At 45.3% G+C, this 17,544-nt stretch overlaps 1 protein-coding gene across 1 annotated transcript in view; it reads right to left on the bottom strand.

Annotated features, from left to right (window-relative positions):
- Positions 1-17,544, bottom strand: part of LOC140201977 (adenylate cyclase type 8-like) — a 147,087-nt gene that overhangs the window by 108,448 nt on the left and 21,095 nt on the right. The window contains exons 4-7 of the mRNA XM_072266844.1: positions 12,585-12,696; positions 7,581-7,708; positions 3,126-3,284; positions 2,582-2,897 (exon numbers count right to left, since the gene is read on the bottom strand). Coding sequence (XP_072122945.1) covers positions 2,582-2,897; positions 3,126-3,284; positions 7,581-7,708; positions 12,585-12,696 — 715 coding nt within the window. The remainder of the gene's footprint in view (positions 1-2,581; positions 2,898-3,125; positions 3,285-7,580; positions 7,709-12,584; positions 12,697-17,544) is intronic.

The raw sequence follows: 17,544 nt of genomic DNA, 5'->3' as shown, positions 1-17,544 counted from the left end.
TACCAAGACAGTGTAGGAACATGGGAGGGACACACCGCAGGGGGTGGGGGGGTGTCATTTCTCACCTCACCATGGTGGGTGCAGGGATGGCTCAGGAGTGTGCTGTGCCTCCGGCCATTCCAACCCCTGCTGTGCGAGAGGTGCTTGCTGAACCCCAAACCTGAATCCTCCTTCAGAAGCCAGTCCCGTGCAGCACGAGCGGCCTCACCGAGATACTCACCACACCATTCCGTGAGGTGCTCAGACGGTTCCCGTATGGGCTGCTCTTGCACACTGTTCACTTCATTGTCCTCGCCCACCATCTGAACATGCTTTGGTAGTCGCCCTTGCCAGTGAGGGGGGCCCCAGTGGAAGTCTCTCTATGTAGACGGTGGGGACCTGAGGTGGAGGGTGTTGTACAGGGCAATACCCTGTAATAGATTCCTGAGCAGGTTCACTGATACCCCATCCACCTGTCTTTTCTGTGGACGGGAGTAACCCATGTACAATGCCTACATGGAGTGTGGGAGGCTGCAGCCCCTGTCTGAACATCTGAGGGGGCTGCTCCTCAGTTTCTGGCTGCTTTTTATCTCCTAGCTCCTGGTTTATGGGCACTCAGAAAGGAAGGGGAGGGTTGTTCGGACGATATCCTGGTTGGCTTGCTCTTGGGCCTGGCCAAACATTTGAATTTAGTCACTGTATTGTAACCCCTATCCTTTGTATGCTCTCTGGCTTGTCAGTGGAGCCGAACTGGGTTTGAAAGAGCTGCCTGCAACTCGAAGGCATCGGAGTTGGTGCGCGAAGGTGGCATGTAATCATCAGTGATTGTCTTGGACATCTCTCTTGCGATTGCGAGACCTTGTTAGATATCGAAAATGTAACTTGCCGCAGGCCTGTTTTCTTGGGTTTGCGGCTGGCACAGGCAGTGGGGAAGCTGCGTAGCCTTGGTTGTAGTAAGGACTGAGCCTCAGGCCATGGGCTGGCCTGCTGTAGCAGTCCAGGAGAGGAGACGCCGGAGGTGGTGCAATGTGGCATCCATGCTCAGTTGGGGCTGGCCTCTCCTGGTGCTGCCCTCCAGTGGTCAATCAGTGGGATGTCAGGCTGGATCCTGTGCGTCTGCACTGCCAGTAACTGTATCATCAATTTGTAGGACATGGTGCTCAAGGTCTTGGGCTCTATATGTGCTTATTTTTTGCATAACTATGTTTTTTGGCTCACTATTTTTGAATGTGCTGTGTATGTTTTGCATCTTGGTCCTGGAGTGCTGTTTCATTCAGCTGAATGTATGTATGGTTAAATGATAATTAAACTCGATTTGATTTGATTGATTTATATTTAAATAAAAGTTTGTATATTTTGTGAAAAAAGGATGGCACTGCTCAGGATGGGTGGGCAGTGGTCACTTGTGGCTGCCTCCAGCACATCCTTGGGTGTGTTGTTTGTGAACATAACTGATACATTTCACTATATTTATGTACATGTGACAAAAAACTAATCTCTTAACATCTGTACTGAGGAAGGATGTACTGTAGGAAGGGTCAGTGGAGAGGGTCCAGATAAGGCACAGAAGAATTATTCCAGAAATGAAAGGGTTAACACATGAGGAGCGTTTGGCAGCTTTGGACCTGTACTCACTGGAACTCAGAAGAATGAGGGGGTTCTCATTGAAACCTATTGTGTGTTGAAAGGTTTAGATAGAGTGGACATGGAGAAAATGTTTCCTATAGTGGGAGTCTAGGACCAGAAGTCAGTGTCAGAATAGAGGGACACCTATTTAGAACAGAGATGAGGAGGAATTTCTTAAACCAGAGGATTTAAAGCAGAGGTTGATCGTTTCTTGATTAGTCGGACTTTCAGCAGGGGCACATTTGAGGGCATCCTGACTGGCTGCATCACTGCCTGATATGGGGACTGTACTTCTCTCCATAGCAGTGCTCTGCAGGGGGTGGTGTGGACAGCCCAGCGCATCTGTAGATGTGAACTTCCCACTATTCTGGTCATTTACAAAGACAGGTGTGTAAAAAGGGCCTGAAGGATCATTGGGGACCTGAGTCACCCCAATCACAAACTGTTCCAGCTGCTACCATCCAAGAAATGGTACTGCAGCATAACAGCCAGGACCGACAGGCTCCAGGACAGCTTCTTCCACCTGGCCACCAGACTGATTAATTCACGCTGACACCATTGTATTTAGAAACATAGAAAACCTACAGCATAATACAAGCCTTTTGGCCCATAATGCTGTACTGAACATGCACTCACATTAGAAATTACCAAGGGTTACCCATAGCCCTTTATTTTTCTAAGCTCCATGTACCTATCCAGGAGTTGCTTAAACGACCCTATTGTATCCGCCTCAACCACCATCGCCGGCAGCCCATTCCACGCACTCACCACACTCTGAGTAAAAAACTTACCCCTGACATCTCCTCTGTATCTACGCCCCAGCACCTTAAAATTGTGACCTCTCGTGTTAGCCATTTCAGCCCTGGGGAAAAGCCTCTGACTATGCACACAATCAATGCCTCTCATCATCTTATACACCTCTATCAGGTCACCTCTCAACCTCCATCGCTCCAAGGAGAAAAGGCCGATTACTGACTTTATTCAAGCTGATGATCCTGTTAAAGGGATGGTCAAGCCTCCAGGGGGTCTCGGACTCCATCAAGTGCAGCAGATTGTCGTCTATCTGCAGCACACTGCTGTGCACGTTCTCCCTCCTCCGCTCCTGCATCACGATCGGACGACTGATGCTGGACTGTCTTCGTTTCGAGATGGGTAAACCTGATGGCTGCTTGATAAAGAAAGTCTGGATATTATACTGCGCCAGAAGACTGCTCCTTTGATGGCCATATCCCTCTTCCGTTTGGTAATCTCCTTCTAAGCACTGTAACGTAGCTTCAGATATGTGGACTCGCCTGAGACACAACAGATGACAATCGTTAGAATCGGGTTTATTATCACTGACATAAGGCATGAAAATTGTGGTTTTGCGGCGGCGGTACCATACAAGACATAAAATAGATGATAAATTACAAAAATAAATACCATTTCTTTTGGTACCTCCTGCAGCTCATAAAGAGGGTTGTTTTGTTCGTGGTCTCTGCTTTAACCTTTCTGTCTCTCCAGACTGAGTCAGTACTTACCCAGGCTGACCAGAGCTCTCCATCTCACCAGCAATGTGTACATCTAGTGACCAGACATCAAACTGCCACTTGCGCAGACCCAGCACCCCACACAGGACAAATCCCGAGTGGATTCCGATCCGCATGTCAATGTCTGAGTGAAAACTCAAGCGGATCTTCCTAGACAACAGAGAAACACAAAGTAGCACACAGAAAATGCTGGAAGAACTCAGCAGTTCAGACAACAACTACGAATGGAATTAACAGCTACATTTTGGGCCGAGACCCTTCACTGGGGTTCATCAGAAGAGAGAAACACAGGTGTCAGATTCATTTCTGGTATGATCCTCTTTGGAGGATTAAACGTTCACTCTTGAATCAGTGAGGATAAATTCACTCACTTCAACTCTGAACTGATCCCACAACCTACTGACTCACTTTCAAAGGGCTCTATACCTAAGGACAGCGTGATAACGTAGCGGTTACTGCGACACCGTTCCAGTTCAGTGTTCGACCACAGCATCCTCGGTAAGGAGTCTGTACATCCTCCTTGAGGAATGTCTCTGTTTCTATGGGTGCTCCATCTTTTAAAAGTGAGATACAGCACAGGACAGGCCCTTCCAGCTCTTCGAGCCAAGCTGTCCAGTAATCCCCCGATTTAATCATAGAAACACAGAAAACCTACAGCACAATACAGGCCCTTCAGCCCACAAAGCTGTGCCAAACATGTCCTTACCTGAGAAATTACCTTGGGTTACCCATAGAACCTCTATTTTTCTGAGCTCCATATACCTGTCCGGGAGTCTCTTAAAAGACCCTATCGTATCCGCCTCCACCACCATTGCCAGCAGCCCATTCCACGCACTCACCACTCTCTGAGTAAAAAACTTACCCTGACATCTCCTCTGTACGTCCTTCCAAGCACCTTAAAATTGTGCCCTCTCATGTTAACCATTTCAGCCCTGGGAAAAAGCCTCTGACTATCCACACAATCAATGCCTCTCATCATCTTATACACCTCTATCAGGTCACCTCTCATCCTCCGTCACTCTAAGGAGAAAAGGCCGAGTTCACTCAACCTATTCTCATAAGGCATGTTCCCCATTCCAGGCAACATCCTTGTAAATCTCCTCTGTACCCTTTCTATAGTTTCCACATCCTTCCTGTAGTGAGTTGACCAAAACTGAGCACAGTACTCCAAGTGGGGTCTGACCAGGGTCCTATATAGCTACAACATTACCTCTTAGATCCTAAACTCAATACCCTGACCGATGAAGACCAATGCACCATTTGATTTCTTAACCACAGAGTCAACCTGCACAGCAGCCTCGAGTGTCCTATGGACTCAGACCCCAAGATCCCTCTGATCCTCCACACTGCCAAGAGTCTTTCCATTAATACTATATTCTGCCATCATATTTGACCTACCAAAATGAACCACCTCACACTTATCTGGATTGAGCGCTATCGGCCACTTCTCAGCCCAGTTTTGCATCCTATCAATGTCCCGCTGTAACCTCTGACAGCCCTCCACACTATCCACAACACCTCCAACCTTTGTGGCATCAGCAAACTTACTAACCCATCCCTCCACTTCCTCATCCAGGTCATTTATAAAAATCATGAAGAGGAGGGGTCCCAGAACAGATCCCTGAAGCACATCACTGGTCACCGACCTCCATGCAGAATATGACCCGTCTACAACCACTCTTTGCCTTCTGTGGGCAAGCCAGTTCTGGATCCACAAAGCAAGGTCCCCTTGGATCCCATGCCTCCTTACTTTCTCAATGAGCCTTGCATGGGGAACCTTGTCAATCCCAGCCTAATCACAGGACAATTTACAATGACCAACTAACCTACCAAGAAGTTGTGTCTTTGGATTGTGCGCATTTCTTCTGTTCAGTTTTATATGTTCTGTGTATCTGCCTGTACCACCACCTCTGGGAGAGAACGCCACCCACCAAACACTCTGTGTAAAAACCTTATCCCTGACTTCCCCCTCTATACATAGAAATATAGAAACATAGAAAATAGGTGCAGGAGTAGGCCATTTGGCCCTTCGAGCCTGCACCACTATTTATTATGATCATGGCTGATCATCCAACTCAGAACCCCGCCCCAGCCTTCCCTCCAAACCCCCTGATCCCCGTAGCCACAAGGGCCATATCTAACTACCTCTTAAATATAGCCAATGTACTGGCCTCAACTGCTTCCTGTGGCAGAGAATTCCACAGATTCACCACTCTCTGAGTGAAGAAGTTTTTCCTAATCTCGGTCCTAAAAGGCTTCCCCTTTATCCTCAAACTGTGACCCCTTGTTCTGGACTTCCCCAACATCGGGAACAATCTTCCTGCATCTAGCCTGTCCAATCCCTTTAGGATTTTATACGTTTCAATCAGATCCCCCCTCAATCTTCTAAATTCCAACGAGTACAAGCCCAGTTCATCCAGTCTTTCTTCATATGAAAGTCCTGCCATCCCAGGAATCAATCTGGTGAACCCTCTTTGTACTCCCTCTCTGGCAAGGATGTCTTTTCTCAGATTAGGGGACCAAAACTGCACACAATACTCCAGGTGTGGTCTCACCAAGGCCTTGTACAACTGCAGTAGTACCTCCCTGCTCCTGTACTCAAATCCTCTCGCTATAAATGCCAGCATACCATTCGCCTTTTTCACCGCCTGCTGTACCTGCATGCCCACTTTCAATGACTGGTGTATAATGACACCCAGGTCTCGTTGCACCTCCCCTTTTCCTAATCTGCCACCATTCAGATAATCTGTTTTCCTATTTTTGCTACCAAAGCGGATAACTTCACATTTATCCACATTAAATTGCATCTGCCATGAATTTGCCCACTCACCCAACCTATCCAAGTCACTGTGCATCCTCTTAGCATCCTCCTCACAGCTAACACTGCCACCCAGCTTCATGTCATCCGCAAACTTGGAGATGCTGCATTTAATTCCCTCATCCAAGTCGTTAATATATATTGTAAACAACTGGGGTCCCAGCACTGAGCCTTGCGGTACCCCACTAGTCACCGCCTGCCATTCTGAAAAGGTCCCGTTTATTCCCACTCTTTGCTTCCTGTCTGCTAACCAATTCTCCATCCACATCAATACCTTACCCCCAATACCGTGTGCTTTAAGTTTGCACACTAATCTCCTATGTGGGACCTTGTCAAAAGCCTTTTGAAAATCCAAATATACCACATCCACTGGTTCTCCCCTATCCACTCTACTAGTTACATCCTCAAAAAATTCAATGTGATTCGTCAGACATGATTTTCCCTTCACAAATCCATGTTGACTTTGTCTGATGATTTCATCGCTTTCCAAATGTGCTGTTATCACATCTTTGATAACTGACTCCAGCAGTTTCCCCACCACCGACGTTAGGCTAACCGGTCTATAATTCCCCGGTTTCTCTCTCCCTCCTTTTTTAAAAAGTGGGGTTACATTAGCCACCCTCCAATCCTCAGGAACTAGTCCAGACTCTAACGAGTCTTGAAAAATTATCACTAATGCATCCACTATTTCTTGGGCTACTTCCTTAAGCACTCTAGGATACAGACCATACTTTCCTCCAATCCTCTTAAAATTATGGTCCCTCACATTGGCCAATTCCAATCTGGAAAGAAGTCTCTGGCTGTCCACTTGATCTCTGTCTCTTATCATCTTGTACACCTCTATCAAGTTTCCTCTCATCATCCTCCACTCCAAAGAGAAAAGCACTAGCTCGCTCAACCCATCCTCACTAGACATGCTGTCCTCTGCATCCTCTCCAAAGCTTCCTCATGCTTCCTACAATGTCAACCAGAATGTTGGAAATGTAATGTCTGATTGAGAGAGAAGAACATAGAACATAGGAGCGGAATTAGGCCATTTAGCCCATCGAGTCCACACCATCATTCCATCATGGCTGATTTATTATCCCTCTCAACCCCATTCTTCTACCTTCTCTCCATAACCATTGACAAGCTAACTAATTCAGAACTTATCAATCTCCGTCTTAAATATATTCAATGACTTGGCCTCCACAGCCGTCAGTGGCAATAAATTCCACAGATTCACTCCCTCTAGCTAAACAAATTCCTCCTCCACTCTGTTCTAAATGGACATCCCTCTATTCTGAGGCTGTACTCTCTGGTCTTAGACTCCCCTGCTATAGGGAACATCCACTTTACACCCATGTCCACTCTATCGAGGCCTTTCAACATTTGACAGGTTTCGATGAGATCATAAGACATAGGATCAGAATTAGGCCATTCTGCCCATTGAGTCTGCTCCACCATTCCATCATGGCTGATTTACTATCCCTCTCAATCCAATTCTCCTGCCTTCTCCCTGTAATGTTTGATGCCCTGGCTAATCAAGAACTCATCAACCTCCACTTTAAATATACCCAATGACTTGGCCTCCACAGGCATCTGTGGCAACGACTAGCACAGAGAAGGCCCTGAATGCATTACCTTACCGAATTGCTTGGATCATCCCCAGACCCAGTTCCACACAGCAGTGAGCGTGGTCGGTGCGTGGTTCAGGCAACCCAGCCACCGCATAGTAGCAGTCCCCAAGGATCTTAATTCGCATACAGCCATGCTTCTGTAAAACATAAGATTATGATAAAACATTATAAAGTGCATCATCTCACCCTGCTGTACTGGTAACATCACAACACCACAGAAACTAGAACATTACACCACTGTACAGGATTTTCAAACTCAGGCATGGACAGTCCCAGGCCTAGCTGCAAAAGGATGAGAATTGGCCGTGGGTCTAGCTACGCTAACCAGTGAAAAACCCAGTGTTACGAAAGTACCAACAGAAACTCCAAAGACCTTATCCCCGGGAGAGGAAGGATTGTTGAAAATGGCCTACATCTGGGGGCAACCTGAAAGGCACCCATAACAGAGGACTCTGATGAGCTGCTCTCTGGTTAGGGTGATGGGCTTCAGTTAGTAATTACATACAGGCACTTTAGCCATGAAGTTATGACAACCTTTTGACCTACTGCAAGATCAACCTAACCCTTGTATATTTAACTGGTGTGTCTTTTTGTCCTAGATAGAGTGCATGTGGAGAGGATGTTTCCTATAGTGGGTGAGTCTAGGACCAGAGGGCACAGCATCAGAATAGAGGGACATCCATTTAGCACAGAGATGAGGATGGATTTCTTTAGCCAGGGGTGGTGCATCCATTGAATTCTTTGCCAGAGACAGCTGAGAGAAAGACATTAAGTATATTTAAAACGGGGGAATATTGGTTTTTGATTAGTAAGGTTGTCAAAGGTTACGGAGCAAAACCATGAGAATGGGATTGAGAGAGATAATAAATCGGCTACGATGGAATGGTGGAGCAGACTTGATGGGCTGAATGGCCTAATTCTGCTCCTACGCCTTATGGCCTTAAAGTCTTGCGTGACATCTCCAAACTTTGTATGTTGATGGTTATACCATAGAACATTAGTCCTTGTTCTTGTTCATGTCACAGTATACTCTCTTCCTCTTCTTCTCGGAAGACAGCTGGAATCTTTAATATCAGTTCTGATGAAAATTCACTGACCCAAATGCTAATTGCTATGGAGATTTTATAAGCATAAGAGATACTGCAAATGCAGAAAATCCAGAGCAACGCACAAAAACTGACCTGCTGGGTTCCTCCATCATTTGGTGTGTGTTGACTCAAATTTAGTTCAGCTTCTCTCTCCATAGGACTTCGCTGGAGCCCTCAGTATTCCCAGCAGGTTTCAGTTCCTGTTGTCAGTCCTGTTCCTAGTGCTGAGAAAGGAACAATTCTGCTCTTCCCCCTTTCAGTTTGTGACAGCACACCGAGAAGTGGAAAGCAAGAGGACAATATCCCAATACGTAAGCCCCAGGCCCCAACCTGGTCAACCCACTCAACCGCACCAAACATGGGTGCCACGGTAACTTAGCAGTTACTGCAATATGGTTACAGCGCACGACCTTCTGCAGTTCGGAGTTCATCTCCAGCACCAGCTGTAAGGAGTTTGCATGTTCTTTCCATGAACCACTTAGGTTTCCTCAGGTGCTCCGATTTTTCACCACAGTACAAAGGCATAGAAACATAGAAAACCTACAGCACAATACAGGCCCTTTGGCCCACAAGGTTGTGCCTAACATGTCCTACCTTAGCAATTACTAGGCTTATCTACAGCCCTCTATTTTTCTAAGTTCCATGTACCTATCCAAAATTCTCTTAGAAGACCCTATTGTATCTGCCTCCACCACAGTTGCCGGCAGCCCATTCCACGCACTCACCACTCTCTGAGTAAAAAATTTACCCCTAATATCTCCCCTGTACCTACTCCGCAGCACCTTAAACCTGTGTCCTCTTATGGCTGACATAGCCCTGGGAAAAAAGCCTCTGACGATCCACACGATCAATGCCTTTCATCATCTTATACACCTCTATCAGGTCACCTCTCATCTTCCGTTGCTCCAAGGAGAAAAGGCCGAATTCACTCAACCTATTCTCATAAGGCATGCTCCCCAATCCAAGCAACATCCTTGTAAATCTCCTCTGCACCCTTTCTATGGTTTCCACATCCTTCCTGTAGTGAGGCGACCAGAACTGAGCACAGTACTCCAAGTGAGGTCTGACCAGGGTCCTATATAGCTGTAACGTTACCTCTCGGCTCCTAAGCTCAATCCCACGATTGATGAAGGGCAATACGCTGTATGCCTTCTTAACCACAGAGTCAACCTGCGCAGCAGCTTTGAGCGTTTGATGGACTCGGACCCCAAGATCCCTCTGATCCTCCACAATGCCAAGAGTCTTACCATTAATACTATATTCTGCCTCATATTTGACCTACCAAAATGAAAAACTTCACACTTATCTGGGTTGAACTCCATCTGCCACTTCTCAGTCCTGCTTTGCATCCTATCAATGTCCGGCTGTAACCTCTGACAGCCCTCCACACTATCCACAACACCTCCAACCTTTGTGTCATCAGCAAACTTACTAACCCATCCCTCCACTTCCTCATCCAGGTCACTTATAAAAATTACGAAGAGTAAGGGTCCCAGAACAGATCCCTGAGGCACGCTACTGGTCACTGACCTCCATGCAGAATATGACCCGTCTCCAACCACCCTTTGCCTTCTGTGAGCAAGCCAGTTCTGGATCCACAAAGCAATGTCCCCTTGGATCCCATGCCTCCTTACTTTCTCAATAAGCCTTGCATGGGGTACCTTATCAAATGCCTTGTTGAAATCCATATACACTACATATACTGCTCTTCCTTCATCAATGTCTTTAGTCACATCCTGAAAAAATTCAGTCAGGCTCGTAAGGCAAGACCTGCCCTTGACAAAGCCATGCTGACATAGTCATAGTCATAGTCATAATCATAGTCATACTTTACTGATCCTGAGGGAAATTGATTTTCGTTACAGTTGCCTCAACCAAGAATAGAGTATAAATATAGCAATATAAAACCATAAATAATGAAATAGTAATATGTAAATTATGCCAGGAAATAAGTCCAGAACCAGCCTACTGGCTCAGGGTGTCTGACCCTCCAAGGGAGGAGTTGTAAAGTTTGATGGCCACAGGCAGGAATGACTTCCTATGACGCTCAGTGTTGCATTCCTAATCCTAATCATATTATACCGCTCCAGATATTCATAAATACTGCCTCTCAGGATCTTCTCCATTAACTTACCAACCACTAAGGTAAGACTCACTAGTCTATAATTTCCTGGGCTATCCCTACTCCCTTTCTTGAATAAAGGAACAACATCCGCAACCCTCCGATCCTCCGGAACCTCTCCCGTCCCCATTGATGATGCAAAGATCATTGCCAGAAGCTCAGCAATCTCCTCCCTCAGCTCCCACAGTAGCCTGGGGTACATCTCATCCGGTCTTTGTACACCATGGTTCCTGTACCCTACCATAACTTCCCTGTCTCATTGGAACGTACCTATGCAGTACTCCACACCAATATCCCCTGAACATTTGCCACATTTCTTCCGTACTTTTCCCTGAGAACATCTGTTTCCAATTTAAGCTTCCAATTTCCTGCCTGATAGCCTCAAAATTTCCCTTACCCCAATTAATCACTTTTCAAACTTGTCTGTTCCTACCTCTCTCCAATGCTATTGTAAAGGAGATAGAATTGTGATCACTATCTCCAAAATGCTCTCCCACTGAGAGATCTGACACCTGACCAGGTTCATTTCCCAATACCAAATCAAGTACAGCCTCTCCTTTTGCAGGCTTATCTACATATTGTGTCAAGAAACCTTCCTGAACACACCTAACAATCTCCATCCCATCTAAATCCCTTGATTTGGGAGATGCCAATCGATATTTGGGAAATTAAAATCTCCTATCACGACAACTCTGTTATTATTACACCTTTCCAGGATCTGTTTCCCTATCTGCTCCTTGATATCCCTGTTACTATTGGGCGGCCTATAAAAACTCCCAGTAAAATTACCTCTTCCTGTTCCTAACCTCCACTCACAGAGACTCAGTAGACAATCCCTCCATGGTGTCCACCTTTTCTGCAGCCGTGACACTATCTCTGATCAACAGTGCCACGCCCCCACCTCTTTTGCCTCCCTCCCTGTCCTTTCTGAAACATCTAAAACCTGGCACTTGAAGTAACCATTCCTGTCCCTGAGCCATCCAATTCTCTGTAATGGCCACAACATCATAGCTCCAAGTACTGATCCACGCTCTAAGCTCATCCGCTTTGTTCACAACACTCTTTGTGTTAAAATAGACACATTTCAAACCGTCGGTCTGAGCACGTCCCTTCTTTATCACCTACCTATCCTCCCTCACACACTGTCTTCAAGCTTTCTCTATTTGTGAGCCAACCGCCTCTTCCCCAGTCTCTTCAGTTCGGTTCCCACCCCCCCCCCAACAATTCTAGTTTAAACTCTCTCAAATAGCTTTAGCAAACCTTCCCACCAGGATATTGGTCCCCCTCAGATTCGAGTGCAACCCATCCTTTTTGTACAGGTCACACCTGCCGCAAAAGAGTCCCAATGATCCAGAAATCTGAATCCCTGCCCCCTGCTCCAATCCCTCAGCCATGCATTTATCCTCCACCTCATTCCATTCCTATTCTCACTGTCGCGTGGCAAAGGCAGTAATCCCGAGATTACTACCTTTGCGGTCCTGCTTCTCAACTTCCTTCCTAACTCCCTGTAGTTTTTTTTCAGGACTCCTTCCCTTTTCCTACCTATGTCATTGGTACCAATGTGTACCACGGCCTCTGGCCGTTCTCCTTCCCACTGCAGGATATCTTGGATGCGATCTGAAACATCCCAGACCCTGGTACCTGGGAGGCAAACTACCATCCGAGTGCCAGTTAGCACGTTAATTGGTCATTGTAAATTATCCTATGATTAGGCCAGGGTTAGATAGGTGGTTTGCTGGGTGGTGCGGCTTGTTCCGTCAGAAGGGCTTGTTTCACTCTGTATCTCTAACTAAATGAACTCACCTCAGCAAGGTCATCAAACTGCCCAAAGAGTTCATCCAACAGGTGGACCAGTTCATGTGGTGGAAGAACAATCGATAAGTTGGTGAAACCCTTGATATCTGCAAATATTATACTGGAGAGAAACAGGTTGCTAGTTACAAAGAGGATTTTGCTATTCTGCACTACCAATTAGACACAGCCCGAAATATTGGATTGAAAAGGTTCTCATGCAAATTCCATGAACCCAGACCCAAGTTAGCAGCGTGTCCTCAGCACAAATACACAAGTTAGCAGATTCCATAAGACCATAAGATATAGGAGCAGAAGTAGGCCATTCGGCCCAGTGAGTCTGCTCCGCCATTCAATCATGGGCTGATCCAATTCTCCCAGTCATCCCCACACCCCTGCCTTCTCCCCATACCCTTTGATGCCCTGGCTAATCAAGAACCTATCTATTTCTGCCTTAAATGCACCCAATGACTTGGCCTCCACTGCCACTTGTGGCAACAAATTCCACAGATTTACCACCCTCTAGCTAAAGTAATTTCTCGGAATCTCTGTTCTAAATGGACGTCCTTCAATCCTGAAGTCGTGCCCTCTTGTCTTAGACTCCTCTACCATGGGAAATAACTTTGCCATATCTAATCTGTTCAGGCCTTTTAACATTCAGAATGTTTCCATCAGATTCCTTTCTCCTCCCCTCATTGTCCTGAACTCCAGGGAATACAGCCCAAGAGCTGCCAGACGTTCCTCATATGGTAACCCTCTCATTTCTGGAATCATTTTCGTGAATCTTCTCTGAACCCTCTCCAATGTCAGTATATCCTTTCTAAAATAAGGAGCCCAAAACTGCACACAATACTCAGTGTGGTCTCGTGAGTGCCTTATAGAGCATCAATATCACATCCCTGTTCTTATATTCTATACCTCTAGAAATGAATGCCAACATTGTATTTGCCTTCTTCACAACCAACTCAGTCTAGAGATTAACCTTTAGATGGAGCATTGCTTGTCAGAGAAAAAATTACAGCGGTGCTCTGGCAGGATAGATTAAAGGGCTCGTCTAGGGAGGCTATTTAGGTGGAACTGAGGAATGGGAAAGGTGTAGTAACACTTATAGGGGTGTATTATAGACCACCTAATGGGGAGCGAGAAATGGAGGAGCAAATTTGTAAGGAGATAGCAGATATTTGTAGTAAGGACAAGCTTGTGATTGTGGGATATTTTAATTTTCCACACATAGACTGGGAAGCCCATACTGTAAAAGGGATGGATGGATTGGAGTTTGTAAAATGTGTGCAGGATAGTTTTTTGCAGCAATACATAGAGGTACCAACTAGAGAAGGGGCAGTGTTGGATCTCCTGTTAGGGAATGAGATAGGTCAGGTGATGGAGGTATGCGATGAGGAGCACTTCAGGTCCAGTGATCACAATGCCATTAGTTTCAATATAATTAATGGAGACAGCTAGGTCTGGACCAAAGGTTGAGATTTTTGATTGGAGAAAGGCTAATTCTAAGGAGATGCGAAAGGATTTAGAAGGAGTGGATTGGGACAATTTGTTTTATGGGAAGGATGTAATAGCGAAATGGAGGTCATTTAAAGGTGAAATTTTGAGGGTACAGAATCTTTAAGTTCCTGTTAGGTTGAAAGGAAAGGTTAAAAGTTTGAGAGAGCCATGGTTTTCAAGGGATATTGGAAACTTGGTTCAGAAAAAGAGAGATATCTATAATAAATATAGGCAGCATGGAGTAAATGAGGTGCTCGAGGAATATAAAGAATGTAAAGAGAATCTTAAGAAAGAAATTAGAAAAGCTAAAAGATACGAGGTTGCTTTGGCCAGTAAGGTGAAAATAAATCCAAAGGGTTTCTACCATTATATCAATAGCAAAAGGATAGTGAGGGATAAAATTGGTCCCTTAGAGAATCAGAGTGAACAGCTATGTGTGGAGCCAAAAGAGTTGGGGGAGATTTTGAACAATTTCTTTTCTTCGGTATTCACTAAGGAGAAGGATATTGAACTGTGTAAGGCAAGGGAAACAGGTAGAGAAGTTATGGAAACTATTATGATTAAAGAAGAGGAAGTATTGGCGCTTTTAAGGAATATAAAAGTGGATAAGTCTCTGGGTCCTGACAGGAAATTCCCTAGGACCTTGAAGGAAGTTAGTGTAAAAATAGCAGGGGCTCTGACAGAAATATTTCAAATGTCATTAGAAACGGGGATGGTACCGGAGGATTGGTGTATTGCTCATGTTGTTCCATTGTTTAAAAAGGGTTCTAAGAGTAAACCTAGCAATTATCGGCCTGTAAGTTTGACATCAGTGGTGGGTAAATTAATGGAACGTATTCTTAGAGATGGTATATATAATTATCTGGATAGACAGGGTCTAATTAGGAACAGCCAACATGGATTTGTGCATGGAAGGTCATGTTTGACAAATCTTATTTAGTTTGTTGAAGAGGTTACTAGGAAAGTTGACGAGGGTAAAGCAGCGGATGCTGTCTATATGGACTTCAGTAAGGCCTTTGACAAGGTCCCACATGGAAGATTAGTTAGGAAGGTTCAATCGTTAGGTATTAATATTGAAGTAGTAAAATGGATTCAGCAGTGGCTGGATGGGAGATGCCAGAGAGTAGTGGTGGATAACTGTTTGTCAGATTGGAGGCCAGTGACTAGCAGTGTGCCTGAGGGATCTGTACTGGGTCCAATGTTGTTTGTCATATACATTAATGATCTGGATGATGGGGTGGTAAATTGGATTAGTAAGTATGCAGATTATACTAAGATAGGTGGAGTTATGGATAATGAAGTAGGTTTTCAAAGCTTGCAGAGAGATTTAGGCCAGTTAGAAGAGTGGGCTGAAAGATGGCAGATGGAGTTTAATGCTGATAAATGTGAGGTGCTACATTTAGGTAGGACTAATCAAAATAGGACATACATGGTAAATGGTAGGGCATTGAGGAACGCAGTAGAACAGAGGGATCTAGGAATAATGGTGCATAGTTCCCTGAAGGTGGAATCTCATGTGGATAGGGTGGTGAAGAAAGCTTTTGGTATGCTGGCCTTTATAAATCAGAGCATTGAGCATAGGAGTTGGGATGTAATGTTATAATTGTAGAAGGCATTGGTAAGGCGAATTTGGAGTATTGTGTACAGTTCTGGTCACCAAATTATAGGAAAGATGTAAACAAAATAGAGGGAGTACAGAGAAGATTTACTTGAACGTTACCTGGGTTTCAGCACCTAAGTTACAAAGAAAGGTTGAACAAGTTGGGTCTTTATTCTTTGGAGTGTAGAATGTTGTGGGGGGACTTGATAGAGGCATTTAAAATTATGAGGGGGATAGATAGAGTTGATGTGGATAGGCTTTTTCCATTGAGAGTGGGGGAGATTCAAACAAGAGGACATGAGTTGTGAGTTAAAGGACAAAAGTTTAGGGGTAACACGCGGGGGAACTCTTTATTCAGAGAGTGGTAGCTGTGTGGAATGAGCTTCCAGTAGAAGTAGTAGAGGCATGTTCAATATTGTCATTTAAAGCTAAATTGGATAGCTATATGGACAGGAAAGGAGTGGAAGGTTATGGGCTGAATGCAGTTCGGTGGGTCTAGGTGAGAGTAAGCGTTCGGCACGGACTAGAAGGGCTGAGATGGCCTGTTTCCGTGCTGTAATTGTTATATGGTTACATCGAATCTTACACAAGGACTCACAGGTCCCTTTGCATCTCTGTACTTTCAATTCTCTCCCCATCTAAATAATAGTCTGCCCGTTTATTTCTTCCACCAAAGTGCACGTACACTTTCCAACATTGTATTTCATTTGCCACTTCTTTGCCCATTCCCCTAAACTATCTAAGTCTCTCTGCAGGCTCTCTGGTTCCTCAACACTACCTGCTCTTCCACCTATCTTTGTATCATCGACAAATCTAGCCACAAATCTATTAATCCCATAGTCCAAATTATTGACATACATCGTAAAAAGCAGCTGTCCCAACACCGACCCCTGTAGAACTCCACTGGTAACCGGCAGCCAGCCAGAATAGGAACCCTTTATTCCCACTCTCTGTTTTCTGCCGATCAGCCAATGTTCCACCCATGCTAGTAACTTCCCTGTAATTCCATGGGCTCTTATCTTGCTGAGTAGCCTCATGTACGGCACCTTGTCAAAGGTCTTCTGAAAATCCAAGCACACCACATGTACTGCATCTCCTTTGTCTACCCTGCTTGTAATTTCCTCAAAAAATTCCAGAAGGTTATCCAGGCAGGATTCTCCTTTCAGGAAACCATGCTGGCTTTGGCCTATCTTGTCATGTGCCTCCAGGTACTCCATAATCTCATCCCTAACAACCAATTCCAGCAACTTCCCAACCACTGATGTCAGGCTAACAGGTCTATAGTTTCCTTTCTGCTGCCTCCCACCCTTCTTAAATAGCGGCGTGACATTTGCAATTTTTCAGTCATCCGGTACAATGCCAGAATCTATCGATTCTTGAAAGATCATCGTTAATGCCTCCGCAATCTCTCTAGTTACTTCCTTCAGAATCCAAGGGTGCATTCCATCAGGTCCAGGAGATTTATCCCCCCTCAGACCATTAAGCTTCCTCCACACAAATACATAAGTTAGCAACTTGTCCTCAACACAAATACACAAGTTAGTAGCCTGCCCCAAACGCAAATACACAAGTCAGCAGATTCCTCCACACAAGTTAGCAACTTGTCCTCAACACAAGTACACAAGTTGCCGCTTGTTCTACTGTCGCAATGAGGCCACACTCAGGTTAGAGGAGCAACACGTTGTATTCCGTCTGGCTAGCCTCCAACCTGACAGCATGAACATGACTTCTCGAACTTCTGGTAATGCCCCTCTTCACCATTCTCCATTCCAATTTCCCTCTCTCACCTTATCTCCTTACCTGCCCATCACCTCCCTGTGGTGATCCTCCCCCTTTTCTTTCTTCCATGGTCTTCTGTCCTTTCCCACTAGA

This window comes from Mobula birostris, chromosome 8, assembly GCF_030028105.1.
Source record: "Mobula birostris isolate sMobBir1 chromosome 8, sMobBir1.hap1, whole genome shotgun sequence".
Classification (NCBI taxonomy): domain Eukaryota; kingdom Metazoa; phylum Chordata; class Chondrichthyes; order Myliobatiformes; family Myliobatidae; genus Mobula; species Mobula birostris.
Note: the sequence above shows the minus strand (reverse complement) of the source record. Positions and strands in the feature narration are given on the sequence as shown.